Source organism: Carcharodon carcharias, chromosome 7 (assembly GCF_017639515.1).
Source record: "Carcharodon carcharias isolate sCarCar2 chromosome 7, sCarCar2.pri, whole genome shotgun sequence".
NCBI lineage: Eukaryota > Metazoa > Chordata > Chondrichthyes > Lamniformes > Lamnidae > Carcharodon > Carcharodon carcharias.
The window spans coordinates 125,317,658-125,341,896 of NC_054473.1; the positions used below are offsets into that span (position 1 = coordinate 125,317,658).

Genomic DNA, 24,239 nt, shown 5'->3' on the forward strand with positions numbered 1-24,239 from the left:
TTCTAGTGATATGACTGAAAACTCTATTAAGCAAACTCCTACAATTCCCAGGGGTGAAGTGATGGCTATTTGTCTCCTTTATTCCATCTAGAGCATCAGATTGCAAAATGAAATTTCAGCTGAAAACTGACTTTTTTTCTTCCATTAGTCAGCCTGTCAATTTTAAACAAATCACAGTTATCTATAAAATATTAAAAAGTCTTGTGGCGACCATACTGTTCCTGTTTGTCACCCTAACTTTGTGAGTCATAATTTTCTGCAACTCCCCAATTTTCCAGGTTATTCCAATGCTGCTCATTTAGTTCTTCGAGCTGAACCTCCCACTAGGTAGCACTGTGACACCAATCTTTACAAATATTCTTTCCAGTCAAGGGCTGGGGAAGATCACATGATATGGTCCTTCCAGTCCCATTGCATCATTATAAAGTCGAGCAGCAACTTTTCCGATGGCAGACTATTTGCATTTTTAAGGCGGTTCCCCCTCTCCCACAGTTTTTTTCAATGTTGCTCTTTTGACAAACCCCAGTTCTCCCCCCTATATCTTTACAGCCCTGTTCTGTTGTGTCATTTTGTTTAACCTCAAATTTTGTTCTTTCTTACTTTAACCTCTCTTGAACCTACGTTTCCTTTGATCCCACTCCTGTGATGAGAACTTTTTTTTTCGGGTGACTTGCTCTCTTTTCTTTGTAAAAGTCTTATTTCTCATCTGCTTCCCCCCCCCCCCCCCCCCCGTTGTCCCTTTTTTCCCCTGAAGGCCATTGGCGTCATTGTAAACCACATGCCCCCACCCCCCGCTTACAAGATTATGGTTGGGAGACATAAATTATGGTGGAAACCAAACATACACTTCTCTACAAAGTAACCCCATGTGAAAACAGAATCAACATTTTTTTAATGGCTGTTTTCAACCAATGATGAAGGCTCACTCACTGTCAATGATTATGGGAATTCATTGTAGGGATTCCGAGAATAGTGTCCTAAGCATCTGCTACAGCAGAGATAGGGAACCTTATTCTTATCAAGGGCCATTCATACTGAGATAAAATAAGTCCCGAGTCACACAATAAAAACCAGGGAGAGTGGGGGGGGGGGTGGGGTTGTGTGTTGAGGAGGTGTGTTGGGTGTGCGTGCGCGTGCGCGCGAGGGGTGGGTGGGGAAGTGTGTGTGTTGGGGGTTTGTGTGTTGCGGGTTTGTGTGTTGGGGGAGGTGCTGCTGCTGATGTCCTCCCCCCGGGACAGCCTGTGATTGAACTGAAGCGGACATTGCATCAGCCGCTGGGCTGGGCGGCCCGGGGTGACTGAGCCCCGCAGAGAAGGCGGGGATTCCCCCCCTCCCTCCCAGCTGCACTGTGTGTGTGTTTTTTTCCGAGCTCCACGTCGCTCCTCCAGTCGACCAATCGCCGGCAGCCACACGCTGGTTTTGGCAGCAGAGGACGGGCCGACACGAAAACAGGATAAGTCGCTTCAAAGTAAAGGGAGAGGAAAAGTTGCTTCGAGCCGGAGCTGCCGGACTTGCCCCACAGCCGAGCTTCGTTTCACCATCGGAAAGAGAGGTTGACCAGCCCGGTAAGGACTCCTGTTTATGATCATCGTGCTGTTCACAGCCCCGCCGAACGAGTATTTCCAGGAGGCTGGGCGAGCTCTTGCGTCGCTGGGAAGGTTGGTTGGATTGAAGAGAAAGCAGCTCCCATCAGGAAGCCAGTCATGGGGACGGCCGAGGAGACGGTGACTTTGCTCATTAAGGCGCCCAACCAACGGTACGAGGACCAGAAGGTCCAAGCGGAGCTGGGCTGGACCGTGAAGAGACTGAAAACTGAACTGAGCGATAAGTACCCGAGTCACCCAGTAAGTAAACTAAAGAGTTTGACCGAGCTTGTGGCCGGCGCATTTAACCCGTGCGCCTTTAATACCAGGGACTGGGAGCCCAGTTTACTGCTTATGTAGAAATCTTGGTCGCGTGACAGTATTCCTGTAAAGTTTAGTTCAATGTTCCTGTCAACTTGTAGACCCGCGGCTTACAGTGGGGATTCAGCTGGCACTTTACAGCCGCTCTTCCCAAACTTTTAAGGACCCAGACATTCAAACAGGGCAAAGCAGCCAGTACCGAACCTTTTGGCGGAGATCCAGCAGGGGCTGTCTCAGCTTCGTGCACCTTGGCCAATCCTGTACAACATGTTCCCAGCAAGCTACGGAATCTAAAGCAGAAACTGGCGTTGGGGGAGCGAGAGACAGTTGACTTGCTCTACTTTCTTATTCACCACTCGTAATGATACAGGGTGGGGATGGAACAGTATTAACTTTAGTGAACGTTAAATACAGTTTACAGCAACTATATGTTCAAGAGTTTGCTGTTTGCTTTTTGTTTTTCTTCCAATTGACTATAGATTCTAAAATGATCTCTGAATTCCAGAAAATGCCCAACTTGATTTTTTTTTATCAGATACATGTATAATTTTCCTACATGTAGTTAACCCCACACTAGATGCCCTGAACTCTCTTTGAAATGAGGATTGTGTGTAAAAGCTAAGAGCCTTCATTACTTTAGGATGAGTTTAGATCCCAAAGTTTGACCTGCCCACTGTTCTGTGACTCATAACTGATCGCACAACTGATCACAATCTGGTACAGTGATCTCCCCTCTGAAATGTAAGGAAGGCAGCCATTGACATTTAACAATTCTTGAGCATCCTAGAGTCACTGGATATTTCAGGTGGAACCCACACTCTCACCATGGGTACAATTTTTACACCTTTCAATATCCTGCTTTCTGAACCTTGGGAATGCTAATGTGGAACAGAAGCCAATTTGCCTAATTTGGCATCTGCCCCTTAAACAAGAAATAATTGTTACTTTATGCATAGCCATTACCTCTTTATTTGTATTTTGAAGTTCCTATGATAGGCAATAAGCAGATGAAGCACATGGAAAAATCCCAGGTTTAATTCCAAATCTTTGATGTTTTTTTTGAAAATATATACTTTATTCATAAAATATCTGGCAGAACATTTCAAAATCACATCACATAAGTACAATCAGATTCAACTTTTACACATGTATCACAAGGTGCATTCCCAATCTTTGGTGCATCCCAGCAAAGTGATATGAGTGGATTTTTGATTGGCTTCAGTGTCCTTGGGTGAAAGAAGACATGTCGGTCCCAAGCTCACCTTCTGGTCAGTGTAGCTCCCCCTTCTGGAAGTGAACATGTCCAGTCTTCAAATGATGACAGAATAGCTGTGATGCACTATACAGCCCAATAGCCTGTTGACAATCATGCATAAGATATTTGGGGGAAGTACTGGAGGACTCCAGGAGTCGACACATTCAACAGAGAGAAAGAGAAGGGAGAAAGAGAAAACTAATTGTAAATATAAGTTTCGGAAAGCTGTAACAGTAGTATAGCAATGTTATATTTGCTGCCACGGATCTGAAAAGCTTGGAAGTACAAATCACAAGTTAGCATTGCACACACTTGAGCTGAAACAGTCTGCCTTTTCCAGTTGGTAAGGTATAGCAGTAAGTCCTTAAAGTGGGGATCAGGTGGAATCTGTTTCAAGAACATTCAGTTTGAAAAATGTTACCTTTCTCTGCTCTGAATACAATGTGCAACACTGACTTAAAGTCAACAAATTATATCCTTTCAAAAGAGATGCTGTTATCTTAAGACCATATTACCTGGCAGACTTATCTATATCAGTAAGAATGTGGTCGGCTGAGAGGAACTGGGGGCTTTTCACACAGGTTTCATATCCAGGGACCAAAGGGACTGAAATGTCTAATCAGTTGATGCACTCTTACAGTGAAATTAGGTATGAGTAAAACTAATTTTTCTAGACTTTTGCACATATTGTGTTAAAATACAAACTTAGATGGCTTTGCATTGGTTTAGTTTGTTTTCAAGCCCAGAGATGTGAAGCAGCTACACATTCTATGCACTGCTAAATATCAGTGATTTTAAAAATCTTTCTTTAAAATATATAATCACATTCAATGATATCTTAATATCATCCAATGATATATTAGAAATAGATTTCTATTTTTAATTTTGGAGGCTTAGTTTTTTAAAAGTTGTTGTTTCCACCACAATATTTTAAAATAATCTATAAAATGTCCCTGACCCCTCTCCCGACCCCTAAATTAATCTGAGTCGAGAAACTACACTGCTCCCTCCTACCTAAGCCCACTCCCTCAGCTGTCTCTGAGTTGATAAGTAGTCACCTGCAAATGGTCATTGTTGCCAGAGAATCAAGCAGGTGTTCACTGTTTATTCATTTGTATAAAAGATTCTTGTCTTTTTTACATGGGTTAAAATGTGTTCTCACATTATTGGTAATACCTACAGTGCCAACATTGGGCTAGCTCACTATTGTGGCTCAACTAATGTCACACTCGCTTTACTGGTAATAGCAACAGTGTTATGACTGGGCTTCCTGTTTGTTGCTTGCATCACTGGGTAAAATCGGCAATGCTAACATTGGGCTCATTTCCTGCTTTCTTCAGAAACAACCTAGGCGACCTCATAACATTGAAGACAACTAGCTTAAGTTCCCACCTTATGATTCCCATAACACGTCACCTCAAATTGCTGCACAGTCAGTGGCAGACATGTAGCCATTAGTACCTTAGCTTGACATGATGTAGATGCTTTGTGGGAGATTGTGGGAGGACAAAATTTGTAATTATGTGTTTTGTTGTTATAGGCAAGTGGGCACAATGTGGAAGTTTTCCATGCTCACCATTACACTTCCCAGTGAGAACACTGAGTCATTATCCCCCAGTGTAATAATCCAATGCATTATTTGTGCCCTCCCCAGCAAGACAAATGTTTAAACTGAGCCAATAGACACATCATAACACAAATCAAGATAGCCTTTTAAAACTGTTTTAAAACTCTTTTCTCCCAGACAACAAATATTGAGTAGTCCCCACTGTGTGCTGGCTGAAAGCTGTGGATATCAATGAATAGCTGAGGTATAAACAGCACATTTGACAATAAATGGCCTGGTGCTTGGAATGTAGCATTATTCACTACAAGCCATTGTTAAAACACAGTCTGTGGACCTTATTAAAAAAGAATCAGATAATACTGAGATATTAGTGTGGAAAACAAGCATGCCAGGAGGGTGGAATTGGAGTAGCTGGCTCATGGATAAAGACAGTGCCACAGATCTGATGGGCTGACAGCCCAGTTTCTGCTCTGTAATGTTCTGGGTCAGTTATTATGCTTCATTGTAACATGCTTCATAATATTCAGCCACTTCTTTAAAAATTTCCCCTTTCATATATAGCATGGTCTTCCAACTGCCTTCAGTGCACTTATCTTTCTGTAAGAGTAGTCGAAAGCAGATGTTACTTCAAACACATACTTTCAGATAGAGGTTCCAGACAGCTGGAACTGAATGTGATGCTGTTGCTACACGGTGCCAGGTGGAATAGTGTCAACCCTATTTCTGTGACATTAGCAGGCTTTGTGTCACTTGTTTGTATGACTCGGGGGAGGAAGTTGGGCAAAATTCTATAGAGTGCACTCTCGTGATTTTAACTAACATTATTTACCAACCAGGCCCTGTCTGTTAGAAAGAGAGATAGTTAGTAGAAGTTGAAAACAGCCTGCTGAATTACTAAAGCAATTGAAACATTTTTTAATGAATACATTAAGATACAAACAAAGCAAGTTATGCACACTGAATCCGGTGCTAACAGCAGTGGCTGCCTTTCATCAGTGAACCATCAACTCTAATGCTTCAGATTCTTCTTCAAGTCAACTGTGGCAGGGAGTTTTCCTGGTGCCCCAACTAACATTCCTCCCTCAATGAACACAACGAAATAACCAAAAATTGACTGCACATCAAGAATTGACAAACAGCAAGGAGGTAAATGACCAGAGACTGGCAGCTGTGTTTGCCTAATGCCAATCACTGCACTTCAAAAAAAAACTTGTCTGAAGCACTTTTACATTTCCCTGAGACTGGTGTGGTGCAATTATAGATACAAGACAGTCTGTTTGTTTGAGGCACCATATAAAGATAGCCTAAGGCAGCAATGGCTGTGTTAGCACTTGTCGATCACTGTTTAGGTTCCCCAGAATCTCTTGCAGCTTTCTGGCTGATTTGTCCTAAAGAGTAAAAGTTACATTCATGTAGCACCTATGCACTTCTCCCAGAAGTGTCTTAAAAGTGCTTTGTTGAAAGCAAGTAACTTTGAAGCACAATGACACTTGTACAAGTAAATGTTATTTGTTATGCTATGGCACAGTATGCCACATCCACATAAGACTCGGAGCCAATCCAAGACCACTTTGCTTAAGGCAGTGTGAATAAAAGGAGTGTCATTGAAATGTCAGGAGGATTGAAAGCAACTCCACACATCCAGTGCCAACTGTATCTGTGACTGATCACCTGCTGCATATGTTTGTTTTATCAGGCTGAATCCGAGCAACGGCTGATTTATTCAGGAAAGCTGCTGCCTGACCATCTTTTACTGAGGGACGTGCTACGCAAGGTCAGTGCTGTGTGCCCCTAGTAGAGGCAAGAAAGCAACAAAATATTCCTCACACGATAAACAGCTTGTGTGGCTGAATAGAATTGAATATTGGCATTTTTCAGTTAAACACAAAAACTGATGAGTTCGGTCATGATTTTTGGAATTATTTATTGATTTAATGTGTGCAATTAATGGGGATAGAAGAGTGAGAACTTTCTCTCTCCCTGAAAAGACCTTCAGATGATCTTGATGAAATATAAGATTCTGAGGGGGCTTGACAGAGTGGGTGCTGAGAGGGTGTTCCTCCTCTAGGACTAGGGGGCACAGTTTCAGAAAAAGGTGTCACCATTTAAGACTGATGAAGAGGAATTTCTTCCCTGAGGGTCATGAGTCTTTGGAATTCTGTACCCCAGGGATCTGTGGGGACTGGGTAATTAAATATATTTAAGAAAGACTGATGCTTGAACTATAGGGAAGTTGAGGGTGATGGAGAGCAGGCAGGAAAGTAGGGTCAAGGCTAAGATCAGATCAGCCATTATCGTATTAAATGGCAGAGCAGGTTCAAGGGGCCATATGGCCTACTCTTAGTCCTGTTCCTATTCTTATGTTCTTAAATTTATATCTGCATTGGCTCAGTTGGTAGCACTTGTACTTATAAGTCAGGAGATTGCAGGTCCAAGTCCCATTACAGCACATACCTGTATTTTAGGTTGATACTCCAGCGCAGTGCTAAGGGAGTGCTGCACTGTTGAAGGTGCCATCTTTCACATGAGTTGTTAAGCTCTCTCAGATGTAAACGATTCCATGGTAATATTTGGCCCTCAGCCGATATCATTCAAACACATCTGATGATTTATCTTATGCCTGCACGAAACTCGACTCCTGTCTCCCCAAAGAATGCCCACCATCTACAAGGCACAAGTCAGGAGAGTGATGGAATACTGTCCACTTGCCTGGATGAGTGCTTCTCCAACACCATCCAGGACAAAGCAGCCTGTTTGATCGATATCCCATTCGCCAATTTAAAACATTCACTCCCACCACCACCGACGCACAGTGGCAGCAGTGTGTACCATGCACAAGATGCATTGCCACAACTCACCAACGTTCTTTAATAGCACCTTCCAAACCCACAACCACTACCACCTAGAAGGACAAGGGTAGCAGATACGTGGGAACATCACCACCCGCAAGTTCCTCCCGAAGCCACACACCATCCTGACTTGGAAATATATCATTGTTCCTTCACTGTTGCGGGATCAAAACTCCTGGAACTCCCTAACAATACCGTTGGTGCACCTACAGCAAATGGACTGCAGCGGTTCGAGAAGGCGGCTCATCGCCACCTTCGTGAGGGCAATTAGGGATGGGCAACAAATGCTGGTCTAGCCAGTGATGCCCACATTCCATGAAAGAATAACAAAAAAAGTTGACTGTTGCATTTCCTGCATTAAAAGATTGATTACACTTCAAAAAGTGCTTCATTGGCTGTAAAGCACTTTGATATCATGATAGGGTGCTATAAGAATGCAAGTTGGTTCCTCTCTTAATCCTTGTAATGTGTGTGCATTTACTCAATCGTGTGAAGTCATATAGAGAGTGGGGACACAGGACTGTGTTGTTTCACTGAAGTAGTCATTAATTTAGTGTGATTTTGTTGAATATCTATTGCTTATCAGGGTGATGATGTCAGTGCAACACTTTGACACTGAATGTGGCAATAGGGATAAAGTGCAGTACTCGCAGGTCAGCTACAGCACAGATTAGGCAGAGTGAAGTTCCCTAGCAGAGAGCTTTAATTCTAGCTACAATCCCCTGCAGCACTAATGAGTCTTGCAAAGGCCTATGACCCCTCTAATTGGAGTTGCCAATCAGAAATGAATTATGCTATGGTCTCATGGTTACTAAGAATGTTGTTTGGATTGACCCAAGCGCATATCTGATTAGAGGAGATTTTCACCTCTGGGCTGGATTTGTTCCCAGGTACCAGGGGTGAAAGGCTTGTGAGCTGTAATGCTAAACAAGTAACTGCTGGTTATTCTCAGTTAAGCTGGTCACGCAACTTCCCCAGTTTACAACAGCCATGTGCTGAAACTATATATAAGCTATGCATTATTATATAAGCACTGGTTTTTACCTTTATGTTTGAGTTCATGGACACATATCACAGGAATGGGTTACAACATCACCTGGTACCAGCTGAAGTAAACTAAAGACTTCAATCGAACTATGTTAACAAGTTGGTGTCTCCCTTTTCAATAATAATATTCAGATATTAGTTATTTGCAAAATTGTTTCTTTACATAAAAAAGCTAAAGGGTCTTGATTTAAAATAAATATTTCTTTACACTGACGGCATTGGGGAAATATAAATCCAAATACACAAGTTAAAGGGCATTCCTTTGGGTGCCTTGCCAACCAGTTGCTGCCGGAAATCCAGAAATACCTAGAGTGGGTCTTGTGCTAAATGTCTTGTGTCTCTCATTTGTCTCCTGCAGAGCGACCAATACCACACCCTTCACCTGGTCTGTAACTTGAGAAGTGGATCTGAATCTACACAAGCAGCAAATGTGAAGGTAAAAGGGAAAAAGCAGGGGAAGTACGCACCTGCATGCACACTGTATAGCATGGGGAGCTTTATAAGGCTGCATCACTGCAAATGGAAATATGACCAACATCCTCTGAGATCAAGACCAAGGGAATTGTGGCCTTTGTTTAGCTTGATATTCAGTTGAATAAAATGTAAGTCACATGCCGTTGTACAAATCAAAACAACTGCCACAGTAACTGCAAACTAGAAGCTTTAAACTGAGCAAAGAACTGCAGATTGCTCATTCTTATGTAGGAAGCTGGGCATCAAAGAAGATCATTATCCATTCCATCTCCTCCATGACTCACTAACGATTTTGATGTGTCTTTTGATTTGGTGCCGAGCTCACGTTCCTCTAATCTGAACTGGAAGTTAATTAGTTTCTTGTTAATACTTCAGCTGAATGGTAAATGATCAAAGAGCAAGTGAACGAATGGCGCCACTGAGACCTCTTGTGCAGTTCTTCCCATTCCACGATTTATATAATGAGGGTGGGGTAGAGGATAATGCTGGCTTCGCATGTTATGGATGCAAAATGTTTGAATTGGTGAATTATTAACTGAGAAAGAGACTGAGTTGGTGGTGTGGCACCACCCTTTAACTATATAGTTTTAGTAACTCCTCTAAGCCACTTACTCTGGTGATATTAGGACCTCTGCGACCGTAATTCGTCTGAATGTCCTTTCTTCACCTCCTGCTTCTGACTTTGATAGTTCAAAACCAGTTCCAGAGACGTCAGCATGTAATCTAGGCTGACGTTTCAGTACAGAACTGCACTATCTCAATGATTTGGACATTCAACTGAGGCCCCCTCAGGTGGATGGCAAAGATACCCTGACAGTATTTGAAGGACAGGGTTATTTCTTGGAGTGCACTGGTCTATATTCATCCCTTGAACTAATTCACATTAACTATCATTATCTCATTGGTGTTTGTGGGCACCTGCTGCATGCAAATTGACTGCCACGTTTACCTTTCAAACAAGTAGTGACTGACTTTTAAAGCAGTTAATTGTCTGTAAAGCACTTTGGGCTGTCCTGAGATGTGAGAGGCACTATATATAAACAAGTTTGCTTTTTCTGTACTATTGGTGGCAGAGTCTTCAAGTTCTGGGACTCTCTGGACTGCCCCTGTAAACTTCTGCTTCTCTGTTTGCCATTCAGAACCACCTGAAAACCCACCTCTTTGACCAAACCCTCTGTTCCCTCTTTTACCTTCCACAAAGGTTTAACAGGAATTACTCTCTTTCTCCTTGAAGTGCTTGGGTCATTTTTTTTCTTGTACGTTCAAAGCAGCAGAATGTTTGTTAACATCAACACTTGATATGTATACCTAAATATAGATCCATATACACAAAATGGAAATAAAAGCTTAAGGACTGCGGTTCTGTGTTGCAGCTTTATATTTTTTAGTGTATTGAGGGTGAAAATGTTCAATCCTTATGGGAGTCGAACAGTGTAGCACTGAAGTACAAAGAGTATTTTTAAAGTGGTATGTTACTATGCTATGGAGGAAAAGGATTAGCCCAGCTATTGAGATACATCACGAAGAAATGCAGTCAGACGAGTGTGAAGCTTCTCACTTTCTGCTTCGAACAGTCATGAAAGCCACCCACAGGATGAGAGCAGGTTCAGTGCGAAGCACACAAACTTATTTTCAACAAATGTTGTCCCCTGCTCTGAAGATTTGCATACTTGTAATGCAAAATGCCCAGCTGTGTCATGAACTGAGAGCAGGTTATTTATATCCTAATTGGTTTCGGTCTTCTGCTAAAATCCCACAGAGGAGGAATCTAATTGGAAGTTATTGCCATTCTGGATTCTACTATTTAATTTTTAATTGACACCTTGTGCATTGGAATTGAATAAATCTAATTTTTTGTGAATGGATTTAGTCAGTGTCATTGGGGTAGAAATTCATTGTAGGTAAGTAACAGGTAGCCTGCCTACTGACTTTGATGGAGTAGAAAATCAAAGCGCAAAACAGGCTGCTATAGCCCAAGATAAATTTTTGCCCTATTGAGGCTTGCAGCTGAGGAGACGGAGCCGAAGCCTTTACCGAGCATCCAGCCTAAAACCAATTGTTTTGTCCAGGGATGTGAATTGCTTCCATTTTGGGGTCAAATGGAGCATTGGGCAAAAACTGGGGAGGCAATGACGTAGTGGCATTGTCCCTGGGCTAATAATCCAGAGACCCAGGGTAATGTTCTAGGGACCAGGGTTCAAATCCCACCATGGCAGGCCTCTATTTATTCAATAAAAATCTGGAATATTCTAATGATGACCATGAAACCTTAGTTGATTATCATAAAAACCCATCTGGTTCACTCATGTCCTTTATGGGGGAAATCTGTTGTCCTTGTCTCGTGTATATGTTGACTCTTAAATGCCCTCAGGGTGATTAAGGATGGGCAATAAATGCTGACCTAGCCAGCGACGCCCATGTCCCGTGAACAAATATTTTTAAAAATACAACAAGAAGACTCTAGCATATCTACTCTTGGTATTGGAAAGTGTAAGCCATAGATTGCTGAATAGAGGAAAAAATGAGCATAGTGGAAAGACTGTCACAGAGCTGTAGTTGTGAGTTATTGCTGTACTGGGAATAGGTCAAAACTAACTTTTCCCAAGTGCATTTAAAGGACAAAATAAAGAAAATATCAGACAGTAAGTTTGATTGACATCAGCTTGTTCCTCTGTCCACTGCTCATTTTTCCCCTGCACACTCTACTAGGCCTGAGTAGCAAGTTGACTTTTCTTTATCTCTCTTGTTCCTGTAAGCAGGAAGAAGCTACGCCTAGAGCCTCTGGCCAGGAAACCCTCACTGTTCCCACAACAGCAGCTGCAGATGGCCTCCGTCACAGAGGGCCTGCATCCTTTCCTTGGGCATATGGTATCTGGTAAGTATGAAGAGAGTCTCTTTCATCACAGATTGATGTTTTTCTTCATTTAATATGTATTTTAATTGGTCTTCAATTTGTCATTGAAAGGCCTGCAGGAGAAGTGCCCCAGAGACCAGTGGGAATGTCTGGCCTAGCTGCATACAATCTGTACAGCTCTCAGCAAATCGTTTGGCTCCAGCAGATGTACGCGAGGCAGTATTATATGCAATAGTAAGTATTTAACTTGTTCTTTGGGTTATCTTTAAATGTGAAGGGGTTTTCTTGGGGTAATTCCTGGTTCACACTGCACCTTTTTCCAGTTTTGCTACAATATTATGACCATCGATTGGTGTTGTTTACAAGCAATGAATGATGCTCTCTCTATTCTTGTATGTACCACCATTTGTTAATGGAGAGATTGCCCCATGGCGAATGTAGCCAAATAATCTCAAACCCAATATGCCCATTACTTGATGAGTTATTGTATTTTAGATATCTCTTGACTTGAAATTTGAAAGTAAGTGAAGGTTATTTAGCATTATTAATATTCAAAACATTTACAATTTGGGAACACTGTGCCACTGCTTTGAAATGCCTCACTTCCCACAACAAATTTCTTTGACTGTAGGGAAATGCTGCAGCAGCAACAGAACCAATGGGAGAAAGCTCCTACTAGTACCTGCACATGCCTCTGTAGATAAAAGGGAACAGGCCCTCTCCCTGCCTTTGGCAGGTGATTAGTCCAGTCAGAGGTTCCTATTCCCAAAGAGATAGGGAACGTTGGCAGCACTAAGATATCTGAAAGTTCAGCACCCCTCTCCCACCCCAATTACGATTTGTGCTGTTTTAAGTATCTGGATGAAAACAGGCATGTCCAGCTGGTTAAAAAGCCTGACTGGCCTCATCCAAGAAGACACCAGAAGTTATATAGTTATATCAGCAGCCACTGATGCACCTCCTTGGTGATAATCATGGATATTGCCTTCACTGATTTTGAACCAACATGGAGCCAGATATAGAGCTCTGGCATTTGCTTCTTGCACACCTGCAGCTAGCATGCAGCAAAGGGCTGGCAGAGTCAGTGCCAGCTATGGCCTCCTATCTGTCGTCTTCTCCTTCAGGCATGCTGGAAGTCCTATGGAGGTCATGGCATGGAGCAGAAAAGAGGGTAACCCTGTCTGACTGCTAGTTCATGACTGCACTTCAGGTGGCTAAATGCTTGCTTGTCCCTCAGTGGAGGATTTAGAGTTAGTGGGGCCTTGTGTGTAGCTTTATTTTCGGGGCGCCTGAAAATTAATCTCTAATTATCAATTTCATGTTACTGTTAACAGTTTACTGGCAGGGAAACGTCCTGTGCTGTTCTTGGACACTTTACACAGTAAATGACATATGATCCTGTGAATCATCTTCCTTTAGATAAGTGTTTGGATACTAAACACCTTATAATTAGTTTAAAGAACATAGCTTGTAAATCAAAGAACTGTTAGAAGTGCAAATGATATATTACTCAATAAATCTTTTCCACTAATCAAGTGCTGAACAAAATCACTTTATAGAAAACAGGAATATTTTTCCTTAACTTTGTGATGCGTTGGGATTGTATGAAGTGAATATTGAAATGGTTTATTTAATTTTGTGGAATGCTCACTTGGTAGATATTTTGCGTTATTTGTTTAATTTTAAATCCATCAAATTCCATTTGCCAACTTTTGCCTATTGTTGTCGGTGACAGTAAACATGCCAAGAATATTTTACAGCTGGTTAATACTCCAGTTACAGTTCGAATTGAGACTTGTGTGAAACTGTTCACTTTAATTTTCAAAAATAAAAAGATTGGATTGTAAAATCCTGCTTTTGCCAGCAATTTAAAGAACATTTTCTGCACGTTGTAGGAGGCAAATGCATGATAAAATGCATATTATCCCCGAATCGTTCCACAACTCAGGTATAGATCAAAATCCATTTAGGGGAAAATGGGTGTATCTTATTCAAATTTGGCCTTCATGGGATTACACAGAGTGAAAATTGAAAGGGTTTATTTACTTTGTCAAATTTGCTTTTAATGCATATTATGGACTGTTATATTTTCAGTTCATTTGACTTCAATTAGGGAATTATTTTTCCATTTCTATTGATAGCAGTGACATGTTTAGAGCAACTTGCATCTGAGTAACGAATACTTTAAAGTAAGAGACCAAAATGTATATCAGACTTAGATTGAACATGGAATCCAACTCAAATAATGGGACAGTTAGTTTTAATTTCTCCCCTGCGTCTCTTGTGCAAACAGAGCAGAATGGAATTGAAGTTCTTGGTAAACTGAACCTGCTAGTAGTAGGGAGCCGTCAGCATTTGAATAGAATGTACCACAGTCTGGGATGTAAGTTCACTCTGAACTTACTCTGAGTGTAGCAACTCAGTCAAAGCTGCAGCTAGTGCTGACTGAACCCCCTCACACACTTTTGATGCAGGTATTTTTTGGTGGAATTGATGTGTAACCACTATGTGATACAGTGAACAAAAATATTTTGAACGGTTTATTCAGCTTTGAAGTCTTGGGCAAGGACTGTCAATATTGGAAAGTTAAATATTTAATTGAGGGTAGCCAATGTTTCTCCAACTAGTATAAAGATGGTTATAATTAGTATTAATTGCACTCTCAAAAAAATGAGTAAAAGTTTCCACATCTCCCAGGGATTTACTATACAAGTATTTTTGATAAATTAGTTGTTATTCTTCTCAGAATTATGACCTTTTCAATTCAAATCAGATTTTCTAAAGCACGCATTTTTATGTACATTATGTATGTGATCATGAAAGTTTGTCAGTCTCTTTCCAGATCCTCCATATCTTTTACACAGGATCATGTTGTATTTCATGAAATATCGGGTTCAGTTTCTCAATTTCGTTTCACATGCTGTATTGATCGCTTTCTATAGCATTTCTGTACTCATTTGTATCTTTCACATCGGCTGTTAGATACCAGAGAAATTTTACTCAGTCTTGCAAATATTTTTTTTTATTCATTCATGGGATGTGGGCTTTGTTGACTGGGCCAGCATTTGTGGCCTATCCTTAGTTGCCCTTGGGAAGGTGGTGGTGAGCTGCTTTCTTGAACCACTGCAGTCCATGTGGTGTAGGTACACCCACAGTGCTGTTAGGGAGGGAGTTCCAGGATTTTGACCCAGCAACAGTGAAGTAACAGCAATTTATTTCCAAGTCAGGACGGTGAGTGACTTGGAGGGGAACCTCTAGATGGTGGTGTTCCCATCCATCTGCCTTTGTCCTTCTAGGTGGTAGTGCTTGTGAGTTAGGAAGATGCTGTCTAAGGAGCCTTAGTGAATTCCTGCAGTGTATCTTATTGATGGTACACACTGCTGCTACTGTGCATCAGTGGTGGAGGGAGTGAATGTTTGTGGACATCCAGTGGACTACTTTGTCCTGGATGATGTCAAGCTTCCTGAGTGTGTGGGAGCTGCACTCATCCAGGCAAGTAGAGTATCCATCACACTCCACTCCTTGTAGATGGTGGACAGGCTTTGGGGAGCCAGGAGGTGAGTTACTCGTCGCAGGATTCCTAGCACCTGACCTACTCTTGTAGCCCACAGTATTTATATGGCTAGTCCAGTTCAGTTCCTGGTCAATGCTAACCCTCAGGATGTTGATAGTGGGGAATTCAGTGATGGTAATGCCATTGACTGTCAAGGGGCGATGGTTAGATTCTCTCTTGTTGGGGATGGTCATTGCCTGACACGAATGTTACTTGTTACTTGTCAGCCCAAGCCTGGATATTGTCCAGGTCTTGCTGCATTTGAACATGGATTGCTTCAGTATCTGAAGAGTCGTGAGTGATGCTGAATGTGCCCACTTCTGACCTTATGATAGAAGGAAGCATTGATGAAGCAGCTGAAGATGATTTGGCTGAGGACACTACCCTGAGGAACTCTTGAAGTGATGTCCTAGAGCTGAGATGACTGACCTCCAACAACCACAACCATCTTCCTTTGTGCTAGATATGACTCCAACCAGTGGCAAGTTTTCCCTCTGATTCCTGTTGACTCCAGTTTTGCTAGGGCTCCTTGATGCCACACTCAGTTAAGTGCAGCCTCGATGTCAAGGGCAGTCACTCTCACCTCACCTCAGGAGTTCAGCTCTTTTGTCGATGTTTGAACCAAGGCTGTAATGCGGTCAGGAGCTGAGTGGCTCTGGCGGAACCCAAATTGGGTGTCAGTGAGCAGGTTATTGCTAAGCAAGTACCGCTTGATAGCACTTTTGATGACCCCTTCCATTACTTTACTGATGATGGAGAGTAGACTGATGGGGCGGTAATTGCTGGGTTGGATTTGTCCTGTTTTTTGTGTACAGGACATACCTGGGCAATTTTCCACATTGCTGGGTAGATGCCAGTGTTGTAGCTGTACTGGAACAGCTTGGCCAGGAGTGCAGCACGTTCTGGAGCACAAGTCTTTAGTACTATTGCCGGAATGTTGTCAGGGCCCATAGCCTTTGCAGTATCCAGTGTCTTCAGCCATTTCTTGATATCACGTGGATGAGTCGAACTAGCTGACGACTGGCATCTGTGATGCTGGGGACCTCCGGAGGAGGCCGAGATGGATCATCCACTCGGCAATTCTGACTAAAGATTGTCTTTTGCACTGATGTGCTGGGCTCCCCCATCATTAAGGATGGGGATATTTGTGGAGCCTCCTCTTCCAGTGCATTGTTTAGTTGTCCACCACCATTCACAACTGGATGTAGCAGGAGTGCAGAGCTTAGATCTGATCTGCTGGTTGTGGGATCGCTTAGCTCTGTCTGTCACTTGCTGCTTATGCAGTTTGGCACGCAAGTAGTCCTGTGTTACATTGGATAAATGGTTATATTCTAACTTTGTAACTATTAGTCAGACACTAGTTCATTGGGCATGGAAACATTTTGTTTGTATTTATGGTTGCACTATGAAGCATATTTCTGTAGAATCTAGTGTATGCTAGATCTGTCCGGTGTTCAGTTTTGTGGCCCCCTGTTGTTTGTTTCATGGTAAATCTGCCACTGCTGTCACTTCTTCATCCTCTCCTCCTTCAGCATTGGCACAAGCTGCTGCTGAGCTATTGGGTCTCTAGTGTCTTGCCATCAGCATTCTGAATTTTTGTCACCATATTTTTCCACTTCCCTTTACTCATCCCCATCCCTTTACTGTAGATGTTGGCACATAACTTGACTTTTAAGTCACAAAATCCCTCCACAAACGGAGGTTGACTTGCACGCTGAGTACAAAAGTGAACAGCCAGCTTGGGTGTGACTGGTTGCCAGTTTGAAATGTCCCCGGTATCCAATCCAAAAAGTGGGCATGCCTTCACAACACAGCCTATTCACCTGCTTGATCCCTTGTGCTCAGTATCAAGGTACCGGGAAATAAAACATCCATTTGTGGGATGAAAAATTGAGGAAGACCGCCAATGCAAAACCATGATTTTTGGGGCTGGAAAATGGGGTTGTCTTATACATCAGGTCAACGTATACACCGCAGTATATGGTAAATGTGACGAAAGAGTTTTCATGCCTTTCACTGCTCTGCTTTCTCAAAACAAAGAGCAACAATCTTAAAATTAGAGAGGCATCCTTTCAGGAGTCAAATCAGAAAGCACTTTCACACGCAACAGATAAAAGCAATCTGGAATACTCTTCCCCAAAAGGCTGGGGATTATCGGTCAATTGAAGTCTTCAAGATCTTGATAAGAACTAGGAGCAGGAGTAGGCAATTCAGCCCCTTGAGCCTACCCCGCCATTCATTACGATCATGGCTGATCTCATTTTGGCCTCAACTCCAATTTCCTGCCCTCTCCCCATAACCGTTCAACCTGTTACTAATTAAAAATCTGTCTATCTCCTCCTTAAATTTATTCAGCGTCCCGGCATCCACTGCACTCTGCGGTAGTGAATTTCATGGATTCACGCCCCTTTGAGAAAAGTAATTCCTCCTCATCTCTGAATTAAATCTCCCACCCCTTAGCCTAAAACTATGGCCTCTCGTTCTAGAATGCACCACAAGGGGAAACATCCATGTCTACCTTGTCTTCCCCTTTAGCATCTTATATACCTCAATTAGATCTCCTCTCATCCTTCTAAACTCTAGTGAGTATAGACCTAAACTGCTCAATCTCTCCTGATAAGACAAGCCCCGCATCTCTGGAATCAATCTAGTGGACCTCCTCTGAACCGCTTCTAGTGCAACTACATCCTTAAATAGGTTTTTACTTGGTAGAGGGATTGGATCAAATGTGATTAAATAGAATTATAGTACAACTGTATACGCTGAATGGCTGACTCTTGTTCCTATGTCCACGTCTGCCCTTGAAGCTCTGCTGAATGAGCTGATAGTGGAAAACTGGAAACAACACAGTTTCATTCGAGTCTATCTGACACCCAACTTCCAACCACTGGAGAGCACCCATGTGGGGACTTCAGTTATGTGGTTAGATTGGAGAAGCTGAGGCTGAAACAAAAACAAAAATACCTGGAAAACCTCAGCAGGTCTGACAGCATCCGTGGAGAGGAATACAGTTAACATTTCGAGTCCGTATGACTCTTCACCAGAAGCTGAGGCTGATCTCCCTAGAGAAGAGAACGTTGAGAGGAGATCTGATAGAGATGCTCAAAATCATAAGGGGGTCTGGACAGAGCAGAGCAGGAGAAACTGGTCCCGTTGGTGGAAGGGTTAAGAACCAGAGGACACCAGGGTTGAAGATGATTGGCAAAAGAAGCAACAGCGACGTGAGGGAGAAACCTTTTTACACAGCAAGTGGTTTGGACCTGGAATGTACTGCCAGAGTGTGTGGTGGAGGCAGATTCATTCATGACTTTGAAATGAGAACTGGATAAGCAGCTGAAAAGAGAACATTTGCAGGGTTATGGGGTTGGGGGTGGGGTAGTGAGTGCTGGGACTTAGATGAGTTGCTCTTGCAGTGAGCCAGAATGGACACAGCGGGCTAAACGACCCCTTGTTCTGTAACCATTCAGTCATTATACTTAGGCTAGCACGCCTCGAGATGCCAGTAACCAATGCTAAGGGAAATCTCCTAGTTCCTTTTTAAAATAAATATCAATGTCAGTTATCCCTTCAGTTAATTAGTGGCCAGAAGTATTCTCATGGGGCTAATAAAACTGTTCAGGTTTCTGTGTAACCCTTGACCAATTGTCTGTTCCTGTACAGTGCAGTCAATATCCACCCAGTAACAAAGCAATATTGAATTCAACAACTTTAGGTCGTGAGCTCCCTCCCCCATCCCCACCCCCTTTCTGTTTCCCCCTTCCTTTTTTTTCCAATAAATTATAAAGATTTTCCTTTCCCACCTATTTCCATTATATATAAAAAAAACCCCACTAGGGCTATACCTTGAGTGCCCTACCATCCATTCTTAATTAGCACATTCGTTTAGATAATATCACCAACTTTAACTTTAACACCTATGTGTTCTATTGTACTAGTGTCGTTGACATCTTTTGATGATCTGCTTCTATCACTGCTTGTTTGTCCCTACAACCACACCCCCCCCCCCCCCCCCCCCAACCTCTCTGTCTCTCTATCTCTCCACCCCCCACACACACACCTTAAACCAGCTTATATTTCAACTCTTTCTTGGACTCGAACTCAAGTTCTGTTGAAGGGTCATGAGGACTCGAAACGTCAACTCTTTTCTTCTCCGCCGATGCTGCCAGACCTGCTGAGTTTTTCCAGGTAATTCTGTTTTTGTAACAAAGCAAGTCAGGTATTATTGGATTTATTTCTGAATTTTATTGTTTTCTTTTACAGTCAAGCTGCGGTTGCTGCTGCTGCCGCTGCTGCCACCAACTCCCAGCAACATCCAGTGGTCGCCCCAGGGACGCCTCCAGCACTACCCAACCAGCCCCCGCTGGTCAATCTTGCGGCAGATCGGAACGTCCCCCTGCCTCAACTCAACAACCCACCAGCGAACCAGAACCTCCGGATGAACGCTCAAGGAGGCCCGGTGATGGATGATGATGACGAGCTGAACCGCGATTGGCTGGATTGGCTTTACTTGGCTGCCCGTGCCTGCTTTTTCCTCAGCATTGTGTACTTCTACTCATCCCTGAGCCGTGTGGTGTTAGTGGTGAGCGCCATTCTGCTGATATACCTGTGAGTATTCCACAGTGCCTTGAAAGGAGTTTGCTCTCATTCACACACCCTATCTAAACGAATGGTCAGGCTATCAACTCTCCAGAGCTAAAATCTCCAAGAGTTAAAGTTTCATTTCCTGGCAGTGTAGCAAAAAAAAGTAATTGGGGCATTTTCTCTGAGCTCTTTAATTTATTAGTTACGGTAACACTGGGGTTCAGGGGAAGGCTGTTTGACTGGCCAGGGCAGTTGGAGGTGTGAAACCTTATAATAACTCCTCCAGGAACATGTCCAGTCACAGTTGGCAAACCTATGTTTGATGCCATTGCACTGCTGACTACATTATTGACATCCTTCACCTGTTACTAACTTTGACAATTGGCTTTGGAAACATTGAACCAGGCCACAGTGACTCTTTAAACTGCATCATCTTTAAAAACAGTTGGTTAATTTCTAAAAATAGCATGATTTCCAGAGATCATTGTAGATTTACAACCTAACACAATGTTTGGTTATTGTTAATTATGTTCGTAATAGCTTTGTATTTTTGCTTCAATTATTAGCTACTACCACCCCCATCATCCCCACTCCCTCCTTCTCCACCTGGAGAGTAACTAGGCAACCAATGCCTTGTCAATGCTGTTAAGAGCATAAAGAACGGGGAGTAGGCCATTCAGCCCCTCCAGCCAGCTCCACCATTCAATAAGATAATGGCTGATCTGATCTTGGCCTCAACTCCACTTTCCTGCCTATTCTCCAGAACCCCTGACACCCCTACAGTTCACAAATCCCATCTGTAGTAAACTGATGGGAAGGGAATGGAGCAGCCTTGAGTAATTGTCCCAACTTCCGGCCCCTGTTTACCTTCCCGATGAAGCAGTGGTGCCCTGTGAAATGCTCTTTAACACAGTGAAAGCTGGTGTGGGTTGTATGGAGTGGAGAGAGAATTCTCTCTAGAGGAATTTACAGCTGAGAATGTCAGAAGTAACTGGAATAAGGTCGATAAGAGCTTGGAGAGTTGGAGTACAGAGAGCTTTATTCGATGACGTGGCTTGTTTAAATTGGCTTGTTTGTCCTGTTTCCTTTGTGTTCTCTTTGACGTATCTCAGTGAGCTGTGGCTAGAAGGGTCAGGGTTCAGTAAACTAAAAGCTGCAAAGTCCAGTAGATCATTAAACAGAATTCATCCATACTGCTGAGGTCAGTGCTAAACACTGCATATAGGGGAGCTCTAATTACTGCCTGCATTCTGTTCTATTGAGTTTCCTTCTAGTCTTTAATCTCATTTAAGGCTTACTAGTTTCAGTGCTGTTTTCAAGTTCCCTTTTTTGTTACTAATAGCTGAAGTAAAATGGCTGGCTTATATCCACCTTGTTTATGCTATCTGGTGTTTTAATTACCCTAATCCTGCCACATCTTATCTACTGAAAATCAACTGTATGGAAAAGAATCGTAAAAATATATCATTTTGAACAGACTTTGCTAGAATCTTTTTCTGAGGTGACTTAATGCCTTTTTACCTTGCTACCTTTTCTGGAAAGTCTCCATAGGGTTCGAGTAGTTGCAAAGTTAATTGATTTCCATGGTGGCAAGCTGTTCAACTTTGGGAGAATGAAACAAGCTCAATTTTGCCCACAACTTACCAACACATGGTGGTGTGTGGATCAGGATATTTTGGGTGGACAATGATGAATTGACAGCCCTTTTTACACCCCACCTGATTTCTCTTCTCCAACAAAGTATTATAGAACAAACTGCCGATTTGCTCCTGCCCACTAACTAAAAGTTTAAAGTTCCCCACGTGAAGGTTCCAGTGGGGGATCGTGATAGCGAGTAAGACACCTGTTAGCTAATAACTTACTACAGCCTTGGCCAGAGATGCAGAAACAGTGGCATCTCTGTGCTGCCTCTGCTAAGGTTTAACTAAATCTACATAGAACAGCAGCACGCTGATCTGTCTGGCTCATACCACACCAAATGGTGCACTTCATTATTGAACCTCCCAATTCCCATTGAAAACAGATGGTCTGGTTACCATTCAGATCATACACCATCCGGCAGATTATTCTGCCAGTTAGTATTCAGTTTTGTTGCACTCTCATGGTAACTTATTGCTGACTAAATGCTGTGCTGCTGAACAGCCCTTCTTCCTGGGGTCTGTGTGCTTTCCTGTTTGCTTGATAACGGAATGTGTATCCTGTGCTTTCCCTTGCAGGCATCGTGCTGGTTGGTTCCCATTCAGGCATCCAGCACCGATACAGCCAATACCAAATGCCGACACACCAGCAGAAGCAGCTGATCCGAATCACGTAAACCAAGAACTCCAAGAGAATCAGGACCACCAAGATATTGTGCAAGAAGAGGTCAGTGGAATTTACACCTGGTTTATTTGGATAGAGGATATGGAGATGGTAATACAGACAGGTGATCAGAGTTCAAATAAAGTCCATCCAGTGGCTTTGTTAAGACAGTTGCTTACTACAGTTGGGAATACAGGGTGCACCCACTGAAGGGAAAGGGGAATTCTGGGTGCCAGTCATTCCAGGCAGTGGCTGAGAAGGCCAAGGTGCTCTTTGCCGAGTCATGTTCGTGGGGGGCTTGGAGCAAATCTCCAGGCCATCTACTCATCAGGAATAGATTGATGACAGTCGGAGGACTTTCGAAAAACCAAATCTGCCCTTTAAGGAGTGTCAACTAAACACTCAACGTGGGGAAAAATGGCATAAGAGATAGATGATCAGCCATGTTCTTTTTGAATGGCAGAGCAGGTTCAGTGGGCTGAATGGCCTACTCCATTCAGAAGAGAAATCAGGTGGGGTATGAAAAGGGCTGTCAATTCACCATTGTCCACTCGATGTTCCTACTGTACCTTATAGACCAGTGTATTCTATGTATCTCTATGCAAAGAGTGTGGCAGAACAAGAGATCGAAACTTACAGTACTTATTATACAGCTTACATCACTTCCTCTGTTACATTTTTTGTAATCCTGCTATCATAATGATGACTTCAGGTTCCCTTTGCTGATACTGAACCTGTCTAAATAAATCTGGTTAGTGCCCAGTCCGTAATGGCCAAGATACTCCCTGCTTCAAGTGTGGTCACTGCATCTTTTTTAAGTTCTTCTATGGCCTTGCCTTCCCTATTTATGTAACTTCCTCCAACCCTCCAAGAACTCAATTTTCCTCCAATCTGGTCCCTTCTGCGTCCCTGGCTCTTTTTGCATCACCACTGACAGCCATGCCTTCAGCAGCCTAGACCCTAAAGCTTCCCTCCCCTAACTCTTCCACTCCACACACGCTCGCTCTCTCTCTCTCCCTCTCTCTCATGTGCACACTTCTTTGAAGACACTTCTTGTAACCTGGCTCTCTGTCCTAATATGTGGCTCGTTGTCAAATTTTACATATGTAAAATACTTCTTGAATACTAATCTGATCTGTTTGGTGTGTTAACTTTAGAGTGGGACACCAGATCAAGATCTTGAAGGAGTGAGTAACTCTGGAAGCAATGAAATCACAGAGGCCCCTCTGGCTCCAGAGGCTGTGGTGGATAGGACCACGTTTGCGAATAAAGCCTGGGTGTTTTTCAAAACCTTCTTTGCTTCTTTGATTCCTGAAGGTCCCCAGATTGTGGCGAACTGATTCCAATTCTACAAAGGACTGCAATGTATTCTTTATTTTTATTTTAAAAAGTGCAATCCAAGTTTCAGTGTTTCCGGGCTTTGTGCAAAATGAAGTCAGACTGTTTTTGCTGTGATTGAGTCTCTAAATGTGATTCCAGATGGAGCACAGGGTAGTATATGATATGTAAATGTACATTTTGTAAATTATTAGAGGAAAGACATGGAACTATTATAAAATGTGTAATTGAGACTCATTAGCATGTAAAGCTGTAAATTGGATCATGGAATGACTCCTCAGTGTGTGACAGTTTACAGCGTCTTTATAATTTCTCTAACAGCTGTGGCCAATGACACACTTATCTCTGCAAATATGACTTAACACTGTTAAAAGTGCTTACTCCCTCTTGTGTAAGTTTTACAAAGAGCATTTATTGGAAATAGGAGCATTGTTGATATTTTTGCACAGGTGTAAATCTAGTTTTCACCTTACATAACAAAAAGCACAATAAAAGCATTCTTGATGTAAGTGCGAA

The 24,239-nt window shown here is 42.6% G+C and overlaps 1 protein-coding gene across 2 annotated transcripts; it reads left to right on the forward strand.

The window, feature by feature from the left end:
• Positions 1 to 1,220: 1,220 nt before the first annotated feature.
• herpud1 (homocysteine-inducible, endoplasmic reticulum stress-inducible, ubiquitin-like domain member 1) lies at positions 1,221 to 24,239 on the forward strand. Of its 2 annotated transcripts, none has more exons than XM_041191178.1 (8): positions 1,221 to 1,844; positions 6,423 to 6,500; positions 8,981 to 9,058; positions 11,853 to 11,971; positions 12,062 to 12,184; positions 19,764 to 20,108; positions 22,301 to 22,448; positions 23,543 to 24,239. In XM_041191178.1, the coding sequence occupies exons 1-8, from the start codon at positions 1,704 to 1,706 to the stop codon at positions 23,723 to 23,725; spliced, it is 1,215 nt and encodes a 404-aa protein (XP_041047112.1). In that variant the 5' UTR covers positions 1,221 to 1,703; the 3' UTR covers positions 23,726 to 24,239. The 2 variants fall into 2 exon arrangements, with proteins under 2 accessions (XP_041047112.1, XP_041047113.1); XM_041191179.1 differs by having other exon boundaries at positions 1,223 to 1,844; positions 11,856 to 11,971.